Source organism: Sapajus apella, unplaced genomic scaffold (genome assembly GCF_009761245.1).
Source record: "Sapajus apella isolate SASKATOON/1434 unplaced genomic scaffold, GSC_monkey_1.0 scaffold92, whole genome shotgun sequence".
In the NCBI taxonomy this organism is placed as follows: Eukaryota; Metazoa; Chordata; class Mammalia; order Primates; family Cebidae; genus Sapajus; species Sapajus apella.
The window spans coordinates 1,734,636-1,758,951 of record NW_022437032.1 but is presented as its reverse complement, the minus strand read 5'-3'; the positions used below and the strand labels follow the sequence as shown (position 1 = coordinate 1,758,951).

The window sequence follows — 24,316 nt, the reverse complement described above, 5'->3', positions numbered from 1 at the left end:
TTGGGTTAAAGGATATTGTATATTCTCTAATTTAATAAAGATTTAAAAACAATCATATATCACTTGGGGTCTTTACGGTATTTTAACATTAAAAAGGGTCCTTGTCTTCCAGAACATATGCTAGAAGTGGCTTGTCAAAGGAAAATTCAAGCTCTCTGGCATTTCAGAGAATAAATAATATATATGTCATTATTAAATATGTATGTTTAACAAAAAACTATGCTCAAGTTCAAAATGACTGCATTTCTCAGTTTATAAATCAAGAAAGAAAATACCGCAGAATTCAACCTCAAATGTTTTAATAGTACGACCTTATTGACTGTGTACAGGATTCTCTAAAGAGACCACCTGGCTGGGTGCTCAACCACACTGGCTGACCCAAAAGACATCAAAACCAAGAGCTGCTTGAGGGGCACTAAAAGTTGACGGTCTTGGCCGGCTTCGCATCCTCAATTTCAGCAGTCAGCCAGCGGTAAGCGCGATGTATCCGCAGCACCTCAATGGCCTTGAGTTCCAGTGGTGTTGGCTGAATACCGAGGTCTTCTAAGCCGGGCAGCTTAGGAAATTTCATGTCTGTGATGTGAATCTTTGAATAAACAAAGGACCGTAGACAATGCTGAAAACTGGCCAAGAACAAAGTGCTATCCTAGCATGCATTTAAACATTCAAGCGGGCATGAGTCCTGTTATTGAGACTTAATTGCTTTCAAAGAATATGGGGCAATTTTCGATTCATGCAAATCACTATAAATGTAGAACACAGAATGAGGGCTTAAGACAAAAAAAGGGCAAGATCACCAAGTTTCAGATCGAGGTCCCCAGTGGTAGTCACGAGCACAGGATGTTTACTACATGAGCCATTCTATATACAGATTTCCACAGAAATAAATCTAGGGCAGGGAAGCGCAAGTCATCACACTTGCCAGGGGAGGCTTAACAGGAGGGTTTAGGAATAAAATCAGGGCTAAAGCAGAGCCAGTCCATTCCTCAGTTGTCTCATGTCCCTATTTTGTAAGCATGGGCATTCTGACTCAGTTTTAACTTTGAATTTAGGAGATAACAGCATTTGTTCCTCGCCCATTAAAAACAAAAGCCAATGACCTCTTTTTGCTCCAGCTATACTCAACCTGGGTTGACTAATGTTCAGTGCAGAGCGAGAAAACTAAACCCATCTTGTTTTTAGGGAAAGGCAATGAGCTGTAAAGTTTGCAAAGATCTCAGATTATTCAAAAGCACATAATGGAATCCATCTGCACCTAGAGCAGCATCAATCCCTCATCCTACCCACCTGAAAGTCTGCAATTCTTTCACCAGAGTGCTGTAAGCTAGCTGGCAAACCAAATTCAAAACCCACTCTTGCCACTCTATCAGCACATTCTCAATTATAAATGTAAGAGACACTTTGGTGTAAGATAAACTGAAGTGTCCGGCCACCAGTTATCCTGACTGATATTTCATAAACACAGAAGGGACATCACAGAAATGGCCTCGGCTCTCCAGACGCAGCCAGTATGAGAGCTGCTGACTTCCACATGTTCCCTAAGCACTGTTTTCTCATATTCTCTACACCTGAGCTTTTAGGTAGCATTCAGGGGACAATCTGGCTGCTTCTTGTCAATATATGGTCCCTAGGTCTTCAAAGGTAGATACGGTATAGTATTCTTACTTTATTTTGCATCCTCCCTAGCAGCAAATGCACAGGCACATGACATGAGGTCTGAGAACTGACTCCTGCATTTGGCAGCACGGAGACTGTGGGCGCCTTGAAAAGAGGTTTAGGGGAGAAATAGGAATAAAAGCCTGGTTGGAATAGGTTAAGGAAAGGATGAAAAAACTGGCAACAGTTTCGTCAGGATGTGAGGAGGTGTTACGACGTGAAGGCACACAACAGCAAAGTAGCTAGAAGAGTGACGGGAGGAAGAGAGGCTTTGGCAGGGGAGCTATTAGGCATTTTTGTGTGTTGATGGGAATGATCCAGCAGAGAAAGAAACATTGATAATGACGGGCAGGTATGGAGGAGCCACCCCCTGGAGTAGGGCAGCTGGATGAGTTTCAGTGCTAGCAGAGGGGCTGACCACAAACGGCAAGAACAGCAAACAGACAAGGGCAGGGAAACAAGCAAGCAGGCAGACCAAAGTAAGTCCGACTTCTTGTCTGCCCAGGCAGATGCTTTCCACACATACACTCACCCGCTCCACTTTATCCCTTGTTGTCCAGGGCTCAAATGGACTTATTTCAAATATTCTTGCTATCCCTCTGGAAAAAGAAAGATATATAGCACATGTGATAAGCATCTCTCTACCCAAGATTTAAGCTAGCCTATAAGAACCACAGGAAGACAGACTGCTGTAGAACAGTCTGAATTGTGGTTTTTGGTTGGTTGGTTTGTTTTTAAGAAAATAACCAACATCCTGGCACCTTGACCTGTGAGGCTACCTCTGCTTTTCAGGCCGTCTCCTCTCAGGCCAACCCAGGTGGCTGCTGTAACTGCTAGCACACCTTGTTCTCCTCCAAAGAAACAACAGATCTTAAACTTAAAATGAAATAAAACCAAGAAACAACAAAGCAAACAGAGAAACTCCAATATTCAACCAAACTGTGAAATTCAATCTAATCTAAACCTCATATATTCAAATATGCTGCCTTTACAGACACAGGGTAAGCTAAGTGGTGTGTAAAATATAAAATGTCATCCCTAAAAGCTGGGGCCTTTGTGGGAAAAAAAAATCCCAAAGCAAGGAGAAACCAAAAATCTATGGTTCAAATCAGGATGACAATATAAACCCAGGACAAGAAAGGCCACCTATCTTGATTACTACCATCTCTTCACTGCTAATGAAAACTGAAGGGCTCCTTAAATCCTACTTGAGCTCCCATCATCAGTTACCTCAGGCCAGTGGGTTTTTCTTTTCTTTCCTTTTTTTTTTTGTTCCAGAGACAGGGTCTCACTATGTGTCCAGGCTGGATTCAAACTCCTGGATTCAAGTGATCCTCCCACCTCAGCCTCCCTAGTAGCTAGGACTACAGGTGTGCACCACTGTGCCCAGTAGCAGTTAGTTTTAAACTAGCATCTAAAGGATGCTAGGAATTTGCTGGTGCCCCATGGAGTCCTGGGGCCAAGAGTTTGAGAGTTTATGTGCTGAGTATTAGCCATCACTGAAACCAGACCAGTTCTTCTATTGGATTTACCCAGCAGGCCTTGATGTAAAAATTCAGTGAACACAAGGTTCCACAACTGTTTAAAAGCTAGAAAAACATCATTCTAATGCATAGTATAAATAAATGAATAAAGAAGCTGGCTGGAATTTCTCTAGTAACATATAAGCTTCAGATTCCCCAATGGCAGAGAAAGAATTTACTAGGCTAACGTAGCTTAATAAAAACACTCCTTACAAATCTATAACTCTCTGTGCCCTCGTTCTACACTAACAGATCACTTCAGGTCTCTATTCTAGTGTCCTCAGGAGACCAAGTCATGGGCATACATACGCCAAATCTAACTCAATTGTATGTACAACCATGAAAGCACCTCATTGCAATCTGGCTTATATCCCTTTTACGGCTCTGAAGCCGCGGTCACAAACGGTCATTTGCAGACCTTTTTGGGTCCTTTATCTTATCTGATTTCTGCAAGACTTCATTCTACCAGTATTAACAGTGTCTACTGTGTACCAGGCATTGTTCTAGGGGCTTGAGATACATGTGAATGAACAGCAATGTTCCCCTTCTTAAAACATTGATTCCCTCCTTAAAGCACTCCCTTCCCTTTGGTGCCTAGAATTTCAAACTCTCATTTCCCACTTAAAAGGCTGATCACTTTTTTTCAGGCTTCTTGTAAGTTTCTTACTCTGTGGCATCCTCTTCCACTCACTCCACATACTCTCCTTACTTACTTTATAGATAGCTGTAAGTAGTAAAGGAGACAAAGTAAATAGGCTGAAAGGTACAACACTCAATAAATACTGTTATGCTGCATTCTAATGGTCTATTTTTCTGGTACCCCTGTTAGACCATAAGATTTCTGAGTGTTTATTGTAACATTCTGAGTACCTAGCACATTAAGATATAGTAGGCATTCAATAAATATTTGTTGAATGAATGAATGAAAATTCAAATGAAGATCAGTTTGTGACACAATGGATGTGACAGTCCTTAACCAGACAACTAGGGTGTGACATGATGAGTATAAGATTTTATTTTATTTGAGATAGGGTTTTGCTCTGTCACCTAGGCTGGAATGCAGTGGCACAATCTCAGCTCGCTGCAGCCTTGAACTCCCAAGCTCAAGCAATCCTCTTGCATCCCCCACTCCACCCCAGTAGCTGGGACTATAGGCAGATGCCACCACATCCAGCTAATTTGGTATTTTTTGCGGAGATGGGGTTTCGCTATATTGCCCAGGGTGGTCTCGAACTCCTGAGCTCAATCGACCCACCTTGGCCTCCCAAAGTGCTGGGATTACAGGCATAGGCCACCACTCCCAGCCAGGTCAAAGATATTTAACCCACAAAGGGAAGAAGTGAACTAAGAAGCAAGGAAAGAAGGCAAGCACAAATCCAAGTCTGAATTAGCCTGACTCCTTTCCCCAGTAGCATGATCAGGTTGATTTAATAATGAGCAACATGAAACACAGGGGAACCTGACTGCCTCTTATGTATATGCCAAGCAAGTTATTTCTCCAAAATTAAACTCAATGGTTTTAAATTGGAGAAAGTGAAGGACTGCAGATTTAATCTCCCAACACATTTTTCTTACTGGCACTAGTCTAGTTCTGCTTCTTCCTCACTAATGTCATAATGCTAGGAGAGTTGGAGACTAGTCATTCACACACCCTATAACCCTAAGGGAGAACATTAAGAACAAGGGTGTGGAGTTAGCTTTTTCAGAAGTCGCACAAAAGGAGCGTTCTACTTACCGATAGGCAAAACGTGGTATGGGGTATGGTAGGAATAATCTGTGAGTCACAGCGTAGACGTACTTTACCAGGTCAAAGAGGAGGTACCGATTTGGCCTACAAAAAGACAATACACAGTTCTTTCAGTTCCATGCTTCTCACAAATTTTCCTTTTTAACAAAATAGCATTTTTCTCATAAAAAAGGAAACATATATTTATGTAGTAAATACGGATTAGCACAAAGGAGAATCACCCATAATCCCATTATGGAAGACAATTACATTTCACCTATACCCTTCTTGTCCCCTTGCATGTACACATTATTTTTGTTTTTATAAACACATAATCCATTCTATGCTGTAACGTCTTTTCATTTAACATTATATCACAACTGTAACGTCTTTTCATTTAACATATCACAACTGTCTTTCCACATCATTAAATATTTTATTACATGTTTCATGATTGCACATATTACAATCCATGTAATCACAATTATTTTATCAATTGCCAGTTTTGAGATATTTGCTATTAAAAATATTTTTCTTTTATAAAATAATGCTTTAATGAACATTCTTGTAATAAATATTTATACTTAGCCATGATTATGCATTTAGAATATATTTGTAGAAGTGGAACTGGCTCAATGTAGACTTTGAAATTTTAAGGCTTTTATGGAATACTTCCAAACTGCTTTTCTAAATGGTTCTATCGATGTATATAAAATGTTAGTAAAAATGCCCCCTCCACCCAAAATGAGTTGTCATAATAAAACAAAATTTTGCCAATCGGCTACATTAAAAAAGGTATCATGTTTTAATTGTTATGTTTTTAATACGAGAGGTTATTTCTTCATGAATTTTTGGTCATTTATGTATTTATCTTTTCTTTCCTCCTGGAGTCCCTGTCTATAAAAATAATTTGTAAGAATTCTCTATATTTTAGTGATATTGTTGGAAATACCTTTTATCGATTGTATTTTACCTTTTGGTGTTATTTACAGTGTTTTGTGCACATAAAATTTTAACAGTTTAACCAAAACTACTGATTTTCTTTATGGCTTGGTTTCATATTTAGAAAATTCCTCTGCAGTGACATAAATTTCCATATATTTTATCTAAAGCTTATAAAAAAGATTTTGTTTTACTATAAAGTAAGTTCCTTCTGTGACATATTTTTGTACATGATATTATATAAACATGTAATTATATTTTTCCCAAGATGTAAGCCAATTGCTTCAATGCTATTTACAGAATCATTTACTGTACTGATTCTTTCCCTACACCAAAATGTCACCCTTATCACATACTATATCCTTACATACAATGGGATTGTTTCTGGACTTTCTGCTCTATTTCATTAATCTGAATAGTTCTGTACGATTTTAACCTAGCATTAATAAGTGTCATTGCTTATAATACATTTTAATATTTCTTCACCCATTTCCTAATTCATTTGCATGTTTCATGACAGAAAATCTATGACAACCAAGAGCTGAGTGACATTAATTCAGTGAGGACCTCATTATCCTGACATACTTTACTAAAAAACAAGAAACTGTCAGCTAGGGGAAATATCAGACAAAGGTTTTAAAGTAGATTTCTTCAAATTCCAGAAAGATTTGTAAGGATCATTACAGGACATATAATACATGCTACGCCAAGAACAACTTGAATTTTTACGATGACTAACAAAACTGGTATCATGGGTAAACTACTTCTACGTAATAGATTTCCTCTTCAGCTGTTCTGAAGCACTTTGTGTTCCATAAAGCGCAACTAGAAGACCAGTTTAAGTGCCCTTGCTCACAGAGAAAGGTACATTGAAGCCTGCATCTCTCCCAGCTTAGATTTCATGGCTCAGCATTACGGTTATTCCTCTGCAAATATCCTCAGCAAAACCTTGTCTCCCAGGCCCGTAACCGCTATATTTGCCAAGCAAAACACTTACTCTGGTTAACCCAAACATCTGCCTTCTCTGAGCCTGAAACCCCAGAGGGACAAGACTATAGAAAAACTGTAATTGAGTGAATTGACTTCACCATATAGTTTTCCTCAGTAATTTCAAACGGAACACTCAGTTCTGCTTGGCAATCCTACGTGTTCTCCTAGGAAAAGCTCTTTCCTATTCTCCCAGGGGATGCTTTCTATCTTCTCTGTCCTCAGATTTTCCACACATTTTTTTTAACCCACTCCATCCTGCCTTTTAGTTAACCTCAAATTGCAACAGGAAAAGATACTCCCTTAAATTCTCACATCCAAACCTACCTGCATCTGCATATATCCTTGAATTATTTTCCTCGTTAAAATTGAAGGAATTTTTGTCTTTTGCAAAGGTCAAACCCTCATTTGCACTCTGTATCCAACTCCTCTCAATTCTTAAAGGACTCTGCTTCTTTTTTGTTGCCCCCATCTCCTGAGTCATCAGCTCTTATCTCTTTCCTGGGCCATTCTTAGCAATTTATAAACAAGATGTACAATCTTCCAAATCCAGGTGGTACCTCCCTTGACAAGACACTCATGTTTCACAGCCTTCTCTTTACCCCTTTCCTTTGCTCCCTTTTACAAATTTCTCTAAATAGTTACCTAACTGTTGCCTCCACTTCCTATCCTGCCATTCGAATCTCACTGCAATCCAATTGCCCTTTGCCCAATGTTCAAATGAGGTTATTAAGGTCACTAAGGTGACCATGAATCTCCATGCTGCCACCCACTCAACCTCTTGGCTGCACTCAATATAGTTATCAACTCCCTCCTTCTGATTTTCTTTCCAATAATACTGGACTTTCCTTTTTGGTCATTTATTTTAATTATTTTGCTTAATTATTACTTACGTGTCTCATCATTAATCTATAAGCTCCACAAAGGCAGAAATCTTACCTGTGCTATTCACTATTGTGGTATAATTTATATACATTAAAATTCATCCATTTTAATCATATAATGCAATGATTTTTTTCACACATTTACCAAGTTGTGCAATCATTACCATAATCCAGTTTTAGAATATTTTTCCTTACTCATAAGATCCTCCACAGCCATTTAATCCTGGATTTTACTCCCAGGCTCAGGCAATCACAAATCTACTTACAGTTGCCTTTTATAGACATTTCATATAAATGGAATCATACAACATGTGATCTCTTCTGTATTGGGCTTCTTTCATTTACGTTTTTGAGGTTCATACATGTAACGTGTCAATATTTCATTCCTTTTTATTGTTGAACTTCAATTATATGGGAATGCTACTATGTTTTATTTCTCCTTTCATCAGTTGATGAGTATGTGGGATGGTTTCAATTTTTAGCATTTATGATAATGCTCCTATGGACATTCATGTGCAAATCTTTGTGTAGACACATTTTCATTTCTTTTGGTTAAATATCTAGAAATAAAATTAATAAGCCATGTGGTAAATTTATGCTTAACTTTTTAAGAAGATACTAAACTGTTTTCTAAAGTTGCTGTACAATTTTACACCACTACCAGCAATCTTAGTATAAGGTTCCTATTACTCTATGTCTTCATCTACATTTGTTATTTTCTCTCTGTGAACTGGTATCTCATTATAGTTTTGATCTGCATTTTCACTAGTAATATGGAGCATCTTTTCATGTGCTTTTCAGCCATTAAATATATCTCCTGTGGTGATGTGCCTATTCGTGTCTTTTGCTCATATTAAAAACTAGGTTGTCTTCTCATTGAGTTCTCATAGTTCTTTGTATATTCTGGATAGTAGTCCTTTATCAGATACGCAATTAACAAATATTTCCCACCCCTCATCTGTGACTTGATTTTTCATTTTCTTAATGATGTGTTTTGAAACACTGGAGTTTTAATTTTGGTGAAGCCTAATGTATCCATTTTTTTAAATTTTATGAATTATGCTTTTGACACCATAGCACCCAAGGTCTACAAGATTTTCTATTTTTCATCCAAAATTTTTATAGTTTAATAACTCTTACACTGAAGTCTCTGAATTATTTTAATTTTTTCATGCACAGTGCAAGATAGGAGTTCATCTTTTTTTTTAATGTGGATATTCCAAAACCATTTGTTGAAAAGACTATCCTTTCCCCTTTGAAATGCCATAGCACCTTTTTCAAAAAGCAGTTGTCCATAGTTATTTCTGAACTATCAATTCTGGTTAATTCATCTATATATCTATTCTTACGTCAGTACCGCACTATCCTGAGAATCATAGCTATTAAGTTTTGAAACTATGAGACATAATGGTTTTGTCTATTGTGGGTCTTTCCATTACCATATAAATTTGGAATCAATTTGTCAATTTCTGCAAAGAAGTCCTTTGGAATTTTGATAGAATTAAGTTAAATTTGTTGATTAATTTGAAGGAAATTATCATTTTAATCATACTGACTCATCCAATCCATGAACATGGGATGTCTTATTACTTATTAAGTATAATAAATTTAATTGGTAAATTTATACTTAAATATTCTATTATTTTTGATGCTACTGTGAATAAAATTATTTTAATTTTATTTTCAAATTGCTCATTTGCTAGTATATAGAAATTGATTTTTCTATGCTGATCTTATACATCATGATTTTGCTGAATGTGTTTATTCATTATCACAGTTGTGGGTATGAGTGTGTATCAATAGGTATTTTATGAATGAATGACAAATAGAATGGACCAAGATAATATAATTAATAACTACAAAAAACCTAGGAGCAAAATTACAGTCTTATATCTCTGCCTTAGCCTCAAAATATCAGGGAGTTTTTTTCCTGGGGCTGAAGAGACAAGAAATGTGTTGATGCGTATCTACTATTTCACAAGGAAAAATATCTACCCTGCAATGTCTAGTATTATTTTTTCCATCACTATGCCAAAGAAGAATAACTTACTGGAGCCCAGACAAGATGAGAGTGACTAGGCAAAGGTAAAGAGGAAAATGTTCAACTCATCCAGAGCTGCAGCAAGTAAAATTCACAAGCCATTTCTGTTCATTTATTCCCTGAAATTCTAGTCCATGTACCTCTTCATTGGAACTAATGTCTTTTGTGTTTAGTATTTTATGAAACTTGTGTTGAATACATTTTTTTTTGTATTCTTCCCTAGACTATATAACTGACTGCATGCTAATGCGCCAAACTGGAAACTGAAAGGAAGACATATATTTTGCAGCTGCTAGTTGACATGAAAAACTAAGAGCTTTTTGCACTGAAAAAAAACTGTTTACCAAAGAACAATAGTAGAACACAACAATGTATAGATTTATAATTCTGGGAATACATACTATGCCTCTTGGCTTAAAGAGAAGAGTATCATTTCCCTCTAGAGGCAAATATTTCTTAGGAATTAGGCTATCCCTTAAATACTGAGCCAGATCCTTACCTTTCATAGAATGCCAAGTGTCATTAGGTTGCTTCACAGAATGACAAGATTCTGAACCACTTACTAGGTGAATCTGATACCTCTCAACTTGGCAGATGAAGTCTTAGTTTGTGACTTTTAGATAATTCAGTAAAAAAAGTCCTAAGCCTAGCTGTGACATGATTTACTAATTTCAGGTAAGTCACACAGCCTAACTGTACCTATTTTTTTCTGAGAGCAAATTTTAGCAAAGAGCACAAAAGAAATAATCAATCTTGCACAGCACTAGTAATTGTGCTATAAAGCACCCATTTTCAGCTTCTGGGGGCATTGCGATACTCCATCAAAATTAATGTGGTTTTATAACCATACTCACTCCCTTAAAGTGTTTTGTTTGTGTTTTAGAATTTACAGCAATATTCTTTTATATATTAAAAACATCACTGGAGTTGTACAAAACCATCCCTAAGGGTCACTGGACTAAGTATATGTAATAGTCTCGGGCAATGGTTCTCAGACTTTGGTAACAGAAGAATCATTCATTAAAGTAGATTTCAGGTTCCCTCAAATTCTGAATTAATGCAAGCAATGGGAAGATTCTGATATTGTAAAAGTGCAACAAATAAATCTGTTAGTAACTAAGTTAGATATTGATTTCTTCATTATAGTAGCACAATTTTAAATTAAAACTCTAAGCACTTACCCAACGAAAACAAAGGTCTTCCCGCTGACATGAGGATCCTTAACTGCATTAATAATTCCTTTGGATACATCTGAGACCTATAAGAAATTATAATGTATGTTGAAGTAATAGTTGAAAAAGAGATAGAATGAGAGACAGAGAGACAGGAAGAAAGGAAAGAAGGGAAAAAGGAAGGAAGGAGGGAGAAAGGCAGAAGGCCACAGTGATCTCAACAAAGAAAATGTGACAAAGTTAAAATAATGGCATTATCTATTCACAGAAAGCTTCTTGAAGAATGAGCCTTCTCAAGAGCTCAAATAATCCCTGCTATCCAAGTATTTTCCACAGTAGGAATGTACTTACCTTCAGATAGCTTGAGGCTTTTCTGACTTGCCTTTGCCCACAGCTTGCCAAGCTCATCTCTTACCACTCCTCCCAACTCTCTGATTAACCATCACAAACTATTAAGCTGTATCATATGGAATTGCTAATATGCTACCATTTCGATTTTCAAAAACGGTAGTAGTAACAGTGATTTTGGCCCCCGGGGGACATTTGACAACCGTCTGGAGATATTTTCAGTTGTCACAACTGGAGGGTGGTATGAATGGCATCTAGTGGCTAGAGGCCAGGAATGCTGCCAAACATCCTTCAACAGCCCCCATAACGAAGAATTATCTAGCTCAAAATGTCAATACTGCCACTACTGAGAAAAATTGGTTCAACCGAACATGGAATCCAACACGCTCTTTCACCTCTGGGCCCCTGGACCTACTGTTCCTTCTGCATGCAATACTCTTCCCCAACTCCCTGCATCAGACTTACCTTTAGTCATCTTTAAGGTTTTACCCTAAATGCCCTTCATTCTGAGAGACTCAAGTCTAGATTTGGCACCCTTCTGATGTAATTACATAAAACCCTTTCCTTACCATAGCACGTTGAACGGTAACTGCTTTATTTATCTGCCTCAGACTGAAAGCAATTTGAGAACAGCAATTTGTGTCTATCTAGTTAATATCTTTATTTCCCTAGTGACATGTGACATGTATGGTGTGTCTAGCACATTATGGGTTCAATAAATTTTTCTTAAATGAATCAACAAATGAAGATACAGAGAAGGCATATACCTCTTAAGTAAACTGAGAGGCAGCTAGCTGACACAAATTGACAAAGAAAATGACAGAATTACTAAATTAGGACAAAACCAGAAACCTGACACCCAAATCCGAATTCATCAAAAACCCCTTTCTGAGCCTCTTCATCCAAGTACTTACATATACTGGTTGTTTAACAGTCTTCCAGCCCAAGGAAACAAGGGGTATACCAACAAAGCGACGTATATCTAGCGGAAGAAAGAATGAGAGCTATACTGAGAAGGCTTAAGTTGCTATAAGACCCACCGATCTTAAGATTAACATTAATTATTGTGCATGATAGAAATAATATAGTGAATGTAGCTGACTCTGAGGAACTGAATGCACTTACAAAAGGCAGTCATTAGCTTTTCAGATAACGAACATGGAAAGTAAAAAGGCCGAACATTTAAAAACATGAAGAACAAAGAGGTCAAAAGGCTTGACAACTAGTCTGCTCTATAATGCTAAGTGCAACACCATGTCCAAGACTGGACTCTAGCTGCACCCATTCTAAGGAGGAACACAGAGCTGTTCCTCCTTATGATTCTCATGCTGTATCACTCGTCTGTTGATACAGCAACAGGACAGATGAGTTGTCTATCTAGTTGATATCTAGATGAGTTCTGTTGCTGTATCAACAGACGAGTGATACAGAACAGGTAACCCAGTAAAAGGCCCTGACGAAGTGTTAGTTGATATATGGTGCTGGCATAATTATTCTGCTATTTGAAAAAAAATGTGAGATAATGTTTTAGTTTTTACCATAAACTAAAACAAATCCCAAGTGGTTTAAATATTAGGTTAAAAAAAATTTTTTTTTAAGCATTTAAGAGTAGAAATGGCGAGCCATGGTGGCTCATGCCTGTAATCCCAACACTTTGGGAGGCCGAGATGGGTGGATCATGAAGTCAGGGGTTCGAGACCAGCCTGACCAACATGGTGAAACCTGTCTCTACAAAAAAGATACAAAAAATTAGCTGGGCGTGGTGGTGCACGCCTGTAATCCCAGCTGCTCAGGATACTGAGGCAGGAGAATCGCTTGAACCCAGGAGGCAGAGGTTGCAGTGAGCCAAGATCGCACCACAGCACTCCAGCCTGGGCGACAGGTGAGCACACAGCAAGAAGGCCCCCACCAGATCCCAGCACCTGGATCTTGAGCTTCCCAGCCTCCAGAACTGTTAGAAATAAATTTCTCTTCTTTATAAATTACTCAATGTTTGTTGTAGCACAAAATGGACTAAGACATACATCAGTTCTACCCAAAGCAATCTACAGATTTAATGCAATCCCTATCAAAATCCCAATGTCTATTTATATTTGCAGAAATATAGAAAACGCCATCCTAGAATTCATAATATGGAATTTAAAGGGATTTCTTCTAAATCTAAAAATCAAATCTTGAAAATAATCAATCAAAAACAATCTTGAAAAAGAACAAATTTTTGGAAGTCTCACACTTTCTGATTTCAAAACTTATTACAAAAGCACAGTAATCAAAACAGTGTACAGTGATCAAAACAGTGGCAATAAAGACAAACATACAGACCAATGGAATAGACAGAAATAACTCTTGCATATATGGTCAAATGATTTCTGGCAAAAGCACCAAGGCCATTCAATGGAGAAAGATAGTCTTCTTAACATATTGGATATCCACATGCAAAAGAATAAAATTGGATCTTTATCTCATACCGTATATAAAAAGTAACTCAAAATGAATCAAAGACCTAAACCTAAGAGCTAAAACTCTAAAACTCTTAGACAAAAACAAAAGTAGAAAGCTTCATGGCATTAGACTTGGCAACGACTCCTTAGATATAATGCTAAAAGCTCAGGCAACAAAAGTAAAAACAGACAAACTGGACTATATCAAAATTAAAAACTTCCGTGAATCAAAGAACACAACAGAGTGAAGAGGCAAACTAAAAAATCTGAGAAAATTTTACAAATCATATCTCTGATAAGCATTTAATATTCTGAATAAATAAAAAAATTCCTACAACTCAACAACAAAAACTAAACAACCCAATTAAAAAAAATAGGACAAGGACACAAATAGACATTTCTCCAATTAATAAAGCAGCCAACAAGCAGATAAAAAGATGCTCAACACCCTAATCGTTAGGAAAATCTAAATCAAAACCACAGTGAGGCCAGGCAAGGTAGCCCATGCCCATAATCCCAGCACTTTGGGAGGCTGGGACAAAATGACTGCTTGAAGCCAGGTGTTTGAGTCCAGCCTGGGCAAGACAGCAAGACTTTATCTCTACAAAAAATCTCTTTCTCTCTCTCTCTCTATTTAGCCAGGTACACACCTGTAGTCCCACCTATGTAAGAAGCTGAGGCAAGAGGATCCCCTGAGCCCAGGAGTTTGAGGCTTCAGTGAGCTGCAATCGTACCACTGCCTAGGTGATAGAGCAAGGCTCCATCTCAAAAAAACAAAAACAAAAAACACACATAATGAAATACTACCTTACAACCATTAGGATGGCTACTATCAAAAAAAATAGAAAATAACAAATGTTGACAAAGATCTGGAAAAACTGGAAACCTTGGGCACTGTTGGTGGCGATGTAAAATGGTGCAGCCACTATGGAATACACTATGGTGGCTCATCCAAAAAGTAAAAACAGATATACCTACCATATGATACAGAATTCCACTTCTCAGTACATACCCTGAATAACTGAAATCAGGGATACTTCGTACATCCATAGTCACTGCAGCATTATTCACAAAAGCCAAAAGTGGGAACGGGAAGCAACCCGGGTAACCACTGATGGATGGCTTATTAAACAAAATGTGGTATACACATACAACAGAATATTATTCAGCCTTCCATAGGAAGGAAATCACATCACACGGTACAACATGGATGAACCTTGAGCGTTATTATGCTAAGTCAAATAAGCCAGCTACAAAAAGACAAATACTGTATGATTCCACTTATATGAGGTAGTCAAATTCATAGAAACCAAAAGAAGAATGGTAGTTGCCAGGGGCTGGGGGGAAACAGGGAACAGGGAGTTGTTTAAAGGGTACAGAATTTCAGTTTCACAAGATGAAAAAGTTCTGGGGATTGGTAGTACAACAATGTAAATCTCTTAATCCTATTGAACTCTACTCTGGTAAATAGTTAAAACGGTCTTACTCTTAAGACTCTAAACTCCAAAGTCTCATCCAAATATCATCTAAATCAGATATAGATAAGCCTCAAGGTGCGGGTCATCCTGAGGCGAAATTCCTAACTATGAACATGTGAAACCAGACTAGTTATGTGCTTCCAAAATAGAGTGGTGAGACAGGCATAAGATAGACATTCCGATTCTAAAAGACATAAGAAAGAAGAAAGGGTGACAAGTCCCAAACAAGTCCAAAACCTGGCAAGGTAAATTCTATTAGATTATAAGGCTCAAGAATAATCCTCTTTGCCTAGACACCTTGCCTTCTAGATTCACAGAGATGGTGGTCTCACCTTCAGAAGACACTGAAACAGTGGTCCTAACTTCCAGGACCCACTGGGGCAGCAGTCCCACCGCAGCAGCTCTGCTGAGCAGAGGGTCACACCTCAAAGGTTCCAGGAGGCTCTAGCCTCAAGGACCAAGCAGCTCTACCGCCAAGACTCTGGGTGATCCTACCTCCAAGCCCTCTGACAAAGACCATGTGGTCTGTTTAAACTGAGGCAATGGCCCCATCCTTTGAAACCAAAGAGGTAGTTCTGAACATCTCTGAACCATTTTTGGAGTCACTCTTCCCTTTTCTTGAAAAACAGCTCACATTCATGGCCAAATAGCTCTATGGTCTGGTCCTGTCGGACATAAGAAGTCAGACAGGCTTCTTTCATTCTGTCCCTTCTAGTTCAAACTGCTGGTGACTTTGCTGATATAATCTCATCTCTGTTCCTGGCTTCTCCTGAGATGGCTTATTAGTTTGCTAGTCACGTCCACAATCTCTTCCTCAAATGGTTGTTCAGCCACACTCTTAGTGTTCTCTTTAAAACAAGCTTTCTCATTTTTTGCAGTATGGATAAGCTGAAAATTTTCCAAATCTTCAGGTTCTGGTTCCTTTTTGCCTAACAAGTCCTTCTTCATCTTTCTCTCTTTTTGTACTTTATTATAAACAGGAGAAACCAAGGCATTTCTTCAACACTTCGTACTTAGATATCTTAGCTGAATAAACAATTTCAGCATTCACAGATTCTACCTTCCACTAGAACACAGTTCAGCCAATGTCTTCGCCACTGTATAATATGGATCACCTTTCCTCCAGTTTCCAATGACATATTACTCATTTCCATCTGAGACCTTACGAAAATCACCCTTAACATCCATATTTCTACTGTGTCCCTCAAAACTCTTCTAGCCCCTACCTGTAACCCAGTTCCAAAGGCCCATTCATATTTTTAGGTATTTGTTACAGCAGCACCCCTCTTCTTGGTACCAAAATCTATTTTAGTCTGCTCAGGCTACCATACAAAATACATAGACTGGGTGGCTTAAGCAATAAAAATGTATTTTCTCACAGTTCTGGAGGCTAGCAAATCCAAAATCAAAGTGCCAGCCAGTTTGGTTCCCGGTGAGGGCTCTTTTTCTGGCTTGGAGACAGCTGATTTCTTGCTGTGTCCTCACAGGGTCCTTCCTCAGTAAGTGCACACAGTGAGAGACAGATCTCCCTTTTTTCCTCTTATAAGGTCACCAATCCTACTGAATTAGGACCTCACCATTACGGCCTCATTTAACCCTAACTACCTCGAAAAACCCTAACTCCAAATAAATTCACAATGGTGTTGGGGCTTCAACATACAAATTATGAGGTGGAACAATTCAGCCCATAGCAGATGGCAAATTTTATATTATGTATATTTTACCACAAAACTTTTAAAGTAGAAATTATTACAGATGTTACGTGGACACAAGCCAACAGGGGGAAAAACAAGATAGAAACATCTAAATTGGATAAACAAACATCCAATACAATGGAATCCACACAATGGACTACTATCAGCTATATAAAAAAATGAGCTATAAAGCTATGAAAAGAAATGAAAGAATCTTAAATGCATATTGCTAAGTGAAAGAAGTACACCTAAAAAGGCTATATACTGTGTATGATTCTAACCATATATATAATATCCTGGAAAAGGCAAAAGTATAGAGATAATAAAAAGATCAGTGGTTGTCTGGAGTGGGAGTGGGTAGGAGGGTAAGAATAAATATGTGTAACACAGAGGATCTTAGGATGGAGAAACTATACCCTGTGATCTTCTAATGTTTGTCGAGGTCACAGAGTTAGTTGAGCCAAGACTTAAACTCAAGTCTTTGACTCCCAAGTTCATGCTCTTTTCATTAATCTAAGTTGCTTCTTTTGATATGGAATACAAAAGACTATGAAAATATAACCTTAGGGGAGAAAAAGGCAACTGAGGCAGAAAACATATATCCTTAGTCCGTCAATCAGAGAAAGCTGTTAGCTTGTTCAACTTCAACGTGGTTAATCAGTATCCATCTCTTCTATCATTAAGAAAGAATACGTACTTGAAAAATGATTAAGGAATCTATCCTCTCTTCCAAAGATGTCTGACGGCTTTATGATAACGGCTTCCGGAAATGCTTCTCTCACTACTGTTTCTCCAACAGCCTAAACAACAACCAATAAACCTGTTTTGAGTTTTGAGACAAGTGAATAAAGCTTCCATTCTTACCGCCATTAAGACATGACTTGTATTTCAAAGGTGATATTTTCCTCCAGATAAAGGTCATCATGTGATTCATAAAACTCAGTTACGCAGAGCTTTTAAAACATATAATCCACAAACATGTCCTGCACCTTATAGCTTTGGTTGGGTTTCTTCCCATTTTTTATTTTAAGGGAAGCTTACATTGAAGGAAAAAAATCAAAGTAGAATTTTTTCAGCCTCCATTTTTCCTTCTATTTACAGATTCTCTGGTTTGTGTCAACAATCTAGCAGTCTGTTTGAGAAAGGAGAGTATGGTGGCAGTGGGCTAAAATAATGGAAGTGGCGGCAGTATGGATATATCCAGAGGACGTTGCGGATAGAGTCAATTTTCCTAATCTCAACTGCTGTACCATCCTTACTTGTTATCATCTACCAGCCTCCTAGGAAAGTCTTCTTGTTTGATGAAGATATCGGCACCTAATTCAGTCTTCCTTTCTACTTTCACTACCACTGGGGGTGACATAAATGTCCAAGTGGGCTGGGACTTCTCAGGTTCTTGAGCTGCTCAACTCCAACGACCTCCTCTTCGTTCCACTTCTAACACTCTTAATTCAGTTACACCATATACCATATCAACAACTGGAATTGCTCTTTTTCAGAGGTATTAAATGAAGGCATCCTACTCTCGGATGACAATTTCCTACCATTTCTAGCCTGCCTGTTCTTTGTCCATCTGCTCCTGGGATACCTGTTTCTCAGCCTTCTCAAGAATCCTAGTGCACCGATTCTGCTTCCCCTGTATCAACCCTGCTGACTGTTCCTGTTCTCCCTTCTGAATTCCAGATTAGGGTCCATAGGCCATCTTCTCAACATTCTCTTGCCAAAATTGTAAACTACCTTGTCCCTTTGTCCTTTATTCTAGCCACCATTCAAAATTCTAATCCTAGAAATCCATTTGCCTTCCTTGGGCCACGCACTCCCACTGCCTTGAGCAGCTGGCAGGAAAAGAAATAAGTCAAAATCACGAATGGGTACCACTATAAATTCATGCCAACAATTTTAACTGGGCCCTCAACATGTCCCAAAAATAGTGTTTTCCTCTAATTAATTTACTTTCCCATGAGACAATTTGAAACATTTTCTATTCTATCCAAATTTCAGACATCCCTTTCTTCTCTTTTCCTTCCAGTAAATGACTTCACCTTCTAATAAAAGAGAAAGTATAAGACAGTAGAGAAAAACCACCTCAAGTTCTCACCACTAAATCTACAAACTCAGGTATATAAAGCACAATTTTCTCCTCCTCTCTTACCTGAAGGGAGGAATGGCGTCACTGCCAATGCTTTAGAGCTCATGTCCTTTCACTTTCTCAGGACCCTGTCCAATTTATTCTTTCTTCCACATCTTCAGCCTCACTCTTTTTACCAGCATCTCCCTACCGGCATTTAAACAACGTAGATCGTTTACCTTAAAAAAAAAAAATTCCAACTCCACATCCTTCTCTAGCTTCTATTCTCTCAGTCTTTCATCTTTCTCTTGCCAGTTAGGCTACCTGAAAATGTACCTACCCTTGCCATTCCCACTGCCTCAGTTCCAACTCACTCTTCATTCACCTGCACTCTGGATTCTGCTTCAACCTTTGCACTAAATCTATTCTTGATAAGATCACCAATGACCTCCATGTCAATAGATTCAAGGTGACTGTACAGTCATCATCTTGTATGACTTCTCAATGGCATTCATAAGTATTCACTTCCTCCTGTGAGACTGCTTTGCCTTGGCTTCCCTAGCATTGTACTCTCCTGGTTTCCCTTCTGCCTTATGTCCTGCTTAGCCTTTGATTGGTTTGGGTTTCTGCAGATATCTCCTCCTCTACCAGATCATTAACCATTGGTATGTTCTGGGCCCAATCCAAAACTCTCTTCTCAATCTCCAGCCATCTTATCCCCTCCCATTACTTCAATTAACAACCATGCTGGTAACTACATTTCTGTCTCCAACCCAGTCCTCTCTTCTGACCTCCAGGATCAGAAACCCTACGTACCAGTTACCTGGAAGATTGACACACATCTGAAATACACCTGAAACACGAGTCCAAAACTCAATTATCTTCCATTCTCTCAAGTAAAATAGTGCTCCTCAATCTTTGCTACACTCGGAATTACCTAGAGAGAGTTAAAAAATACTGGTGCCAACGTTGCAATCCCCGAGATTGTTTTAATTGGTCTGAAGAACAGCCTAGGTATCAGTTTTTAAAAACTCCTTCAGTGGTTCAAATGTGAAACTAAGGCCAAGAGTCACTGCCCTACAGCCTAGTCCCTCTCAAATATTTTCCATCTTACTCAACAGTACTATCATCCACCCAATGGCTTCAGCCAGAGGGCTGGACATCTCCCACTCTTCTCTCTTCCTCACCGCTGACACCTCCCATTCCCTTCCAAACAGTCATGAAATTCAGATGATTTTATGAATGTTTCAGCAGAGGCAGGCACAAGTATCCAGTCTCTTATTTTCTCTCTTTCTTCAGCATACCATGAAAATGTGAGACCTGGATGTGCTATATTAGCTCTGTGACTATGAGAAACAAAGCCACACAAAGAGAAAGTCAAAGCTGAGAGTCAGAGAAACAAGGAGCCCTAACAAACCCTGGCACAATCTGTGGCTAAGGCTCCCTATTGCTAGATTTTTAAAATTATTTTTTAAAATTTTTTATTTATTTTTTAATTATTTTATTTGTTTTATTATTTATAGATACATGGGCCTATAAACTCCCCCTTTTTAAGCCAGTTTATATTGGATTTTCTGATGCTAATAATTAAATGCTCCTAACTGATAAAATGCCCTCTTTCCCCCATTATATGCCCCTTTGGCACAGTTTGCTACTTTGCAACATTTGGTACATCTGGAATTATTTTCTAATTAAAAATATTTAAATATTTAAATAAATAAATATTTAATTAAAAAATAATTCCAGTTGTACCAAATGTTGCAAAGTAGCAAAATGTGGAGTGGAAACTTAATTTGGACTAGAAACTTCATATGGGCTAGGACCAAGTCTATTGTATTTACTACTGTATCCACAGTGCTTAACACAATATATGATACATAGTAGGTGCTTCATGAATACTTTATCCAGTAAATTAATGTGGTGAGTCAAGAACTTGGAACCATTATGAAGGAACTCTGTTGTCTTTATTAGCATGACTCAAAACTGGTTTCCATATGGCAGAACCCAAATGTTAAGGGCACTGACAGACACTGATATCCCTCTGGGTCCCTAATAATGAAGACGGTTCACTCAGGTTACAGACTGACTCCACACTAGAGTGGTCAGCCTCGAGGTATGGCATTTCTGGGAGTAAAAGGAGTGTAAGTACTATCTGAATAGGCATCTTCCCTGGCAAATATTAATCCCTATCATTCTGAGCCTTCACATCGCCCCTTTAAGAGTGGCATAAAACCATTACAATGCAAGGGGTGAGAAAGACAGATGGTCCTTTAACCATGGTAGATGACACAAGTATGATTCCTTCGGCAGAAATGATATTCTGCCTTCTGTGATGGTTTCTGTGCAATTCAGTGATGCCTCAAAGAAACTTTAAGTATCTGAATTCCATTAGTAACATGGTCTAGCCAACTCTGAAGCCCCTTAGCACAGTTTCCTGCAAACAGAAGGCACTCAACCAAAATGTCAAAACATCACATATACACACCTAGTTCTGGGTGCAGGGAATCAGAAAACCTTTTAATTCTAGATATGTCGATGATAAACCCTTCTCACTGAAATCATGTTTCAAATGGGCCAAGAAACTCCGGCTCTGTGAACCACTTCCCAAATCAATTTGTTACTTACCTTATTTCTCAAATATTTGGAGGAACTTTTCACATCTGCATTCAAATGCGAAACATGGATGAATTTTCCAACTCCAGCTTCCTTGGACACTTGAGCAATTGCTTGAGGAATCTTCACATAAACATCCGCAAAATCAAAGTATCTGGAAGAAAAAAAAAAATAAAAGGACTGGTTAAGAACTCCAGACGCAGGATCTCAAAGCTGGTTTTCATAACAGTACTGAGATTCATGCTACTTAAACTTTTAAACAGCAATAACTTAACTTAAAGCTAAAATTGGCCAGGTGTAGTGACTCATGCCTGTAATCCCAGCACTTTGGGAGGCCAAGGCGGGTGAATCACTAGTGCCCAGGAGTTCAAGACGAGCCTGGGCAACATGATAAAACCCTGTCTCAATTTCTAAAAAAATATCTTAAAAAAGAAAAGTGTTTAAGCCACAATTTTTTTTAAAAAAAAGTTTATAGGTCTGAGCGCTGTCATTACTTTACACAATTTAGGGCCTACTCTAAGTTATAATAAATCCAGTATACATCATATTCTGCATTATCAAGGAATCTTGACACTGAGGCCCGTTAAAGAAACCTAGCTATACTGGTTGCTGGGGAGGAGGGAAGTGTTGGGAATCACTTTGTACCCCTGGGACTTTGTTTCCCTCAAGGTAAAAGGAAGAAATTGAAAATACCCAGTCAACAATTTCATTCAGTAACATTAACTAAATGTTTACTCTGTGAAATACACTTTGTTAATCATTAGGTGGGATAAAAAGTTGAATAAGACCTCCAAGTCATCAAAGAGTTTATAAAGTATTTGATAAGAAAGACGTATATTAAAAACTAAGTCAGACTTTAATTAACGCTAAAAAATGAGGTATCAACAAAATGTTGTGGACCATAGAATTAAAACAACATTTGCTAATAATCAACCCACACAAAGAACTGTTCAAATTAGTCCTCATGCCATCTCCAATTAACAATGCAGAAAAGACACCTAGAACACTGTCTACACGAGGGAAACCAATGTTCAGCTTGCTAAGCAACAGAACAGGCAAAATCCTATTTCCTAACCCCATCCCATAGGGACTAATCCAAGCACAGGACCAACATCAGCCACATCAATACTACCTACTGGCTTTTTATGGGCAGTACATCACACTGCTGACTTATACCAGACTTAATGCCAGCTACATCTCCTAAGGGGTGTTACTGGGTATGCAAGTGATTGTTCAACCAACCCTTATTAACTAATTGAAAATGTCACTGTGACAGGTGGCACATAGAAGGTGCCCAATAAAGGTCTATTAACCCTAAGAAAGACTTTAGCAAAGAAGAAACGAGAGTCAAAGACTTACTTGGTTTCCCAGTCTCGTCCAATAAGATTGATGACCACATTGCTGTGTTGCACTGCTCGCCTGATAGAATCTTTATCTCTCGAGTCCCATTCCTATAATAGCAGAAGGCAATCAGATGAAAACATAGCAGGGTATACCTCGGCATTCAACACTTCTGTAGCCTCCTCGATGCAAGTTTCAAAATAGGTCATGTGCTGTAGTCATAATATGGTGCCATTTCATACAAGCTCCACCTATTAGAACAGACAGGACATCTCAAACTTCCTGCTGATTCTCTCACTCTTTTGGAGACAAACATGTAAAAGTACATTTTACTCAGGTAATCAAATGACAGAGCTAGAAAGGAGGCTATTGACTTTTAACGGAGCATATTTGTTTTTGTCCACTGAACTACTGCCCACTAAGTTTGAAAAAAAAAAAACCCAGTAAACCAAGTCTCCTCTCTTGAAACATAGCCAAAGAACCGAGGATCATTTGGGAGACAGAGACCTTCCCTTATTGACAGCAACCACTTACAGACTGAAGATAGGGAGTGTCTTTTAAAGGTTAGTATTAATTGGGGCCATTCATTACTATTTTCTTATTTCATTTTAATTCTTTCCTGTTTTATAACCCCAGATCTAGTCATTTCTACATTAACAACATGAAAACAAGAGTCTAAAATAACTACCTAAAACTTCAGGGTGAGCCAAGGGCTGGTTTCTATAAGCATTTCAATGGAAGATAACGAATAATAAGAATTTCTTAGCACCAAATAGTAAGTGCACATACATGGGTCAGTGCAATGGGAGGGAGATGGGGCAAGATGAGAAAAGAGAAAGAAAGCAGGGATGAGAGAAAGAGAGACAGAGAGAGAACTAAACCGCTGTTTAACTTAGAAAAAACAAACTATAAAATGAGATTCAAGAACAAAAAGATGAAGCCCCAGCAGAAAGAACCAGTTACGGCTGATTATAGAAAGTGGGCTAAAAGGCACAGTTTAGAACAGTGGCCTCTGGAGTCAAACAGACAGGAATGCAAATCTCAGTTTGCCATGTACTAACTTTCTATAAATTATCTCTTCAAGCCCCATGTAAAATTAGAAAACACAACTTACCTCATGAGGTTATTATGAGGATTAGGTGAAATATACATAAAATCTACAGCAGTGAGTGACATATTAGAAGAAAACCAAATTCTCAGGAATAAGGCCAAGGGCGCAGTCAGGTAGGTAAAACAAGTGGCCATTCACACAAGAGTTGCAAACAAAGACTAAAGCGAAGGAATCAGTACCTCACACCCCAAATAGTCCTTCTCGAAAATAAACCCATAAACAAACAGTAAACATATAAGCCTCTGAGTTCCCTGTGGTCGTGCTCATCCAGACATGCTCAGAGCACAGGTC

At 38.3% G+C, this 24,316-nt stretch overlaps 1 protein-coding gene across 1 annotated transcript in view; it reads right to left on the bottom strand.

The window, feature by feature from the left end:
• Positions 1-276: 276 nt before the first annotated feature.
• Positions 277-24,316, bottom strand: part of NDUFA9 (NADH:ubiquinone oxidoreductase subunit A9) — a 31,356-nt gene continuing 7,316 nt past the window's right edge. The window contains exons 4-11 of the mRNA XM_032255951.1: positions 22,933-23,024; positions 21,586-21,727; positions 17,590-17,692; positions 12,194-12,261; positions 10,941-11,017; positions 4,915-5,010; positions 2,189-2,255; positions 277-586 (exon numbers count right to left, since the gene is read on the bottom strand). Coding sequence (XP_032111842.1) covers positions 416-586; positions 2,189-2,255; positions 4,915-5,010; positions 10,941-11,017; positions 12,194-12,261; positions 17,590-17,692; positions 21,586-21,727; positions 22,933-23,024 — 816 coding nt within the window. The 3' untranslated portion in view covers positions 277-415. The remainder of the gene's footprint in view (positions 587-2,188; positions 2,256-4,914; positions 5,011-10,940; positions 11,018-12,193; positions 12,262-17,589; positions 17,693-21,585; positions 21,728-22,932; positions 23,025-24,316) is intronic.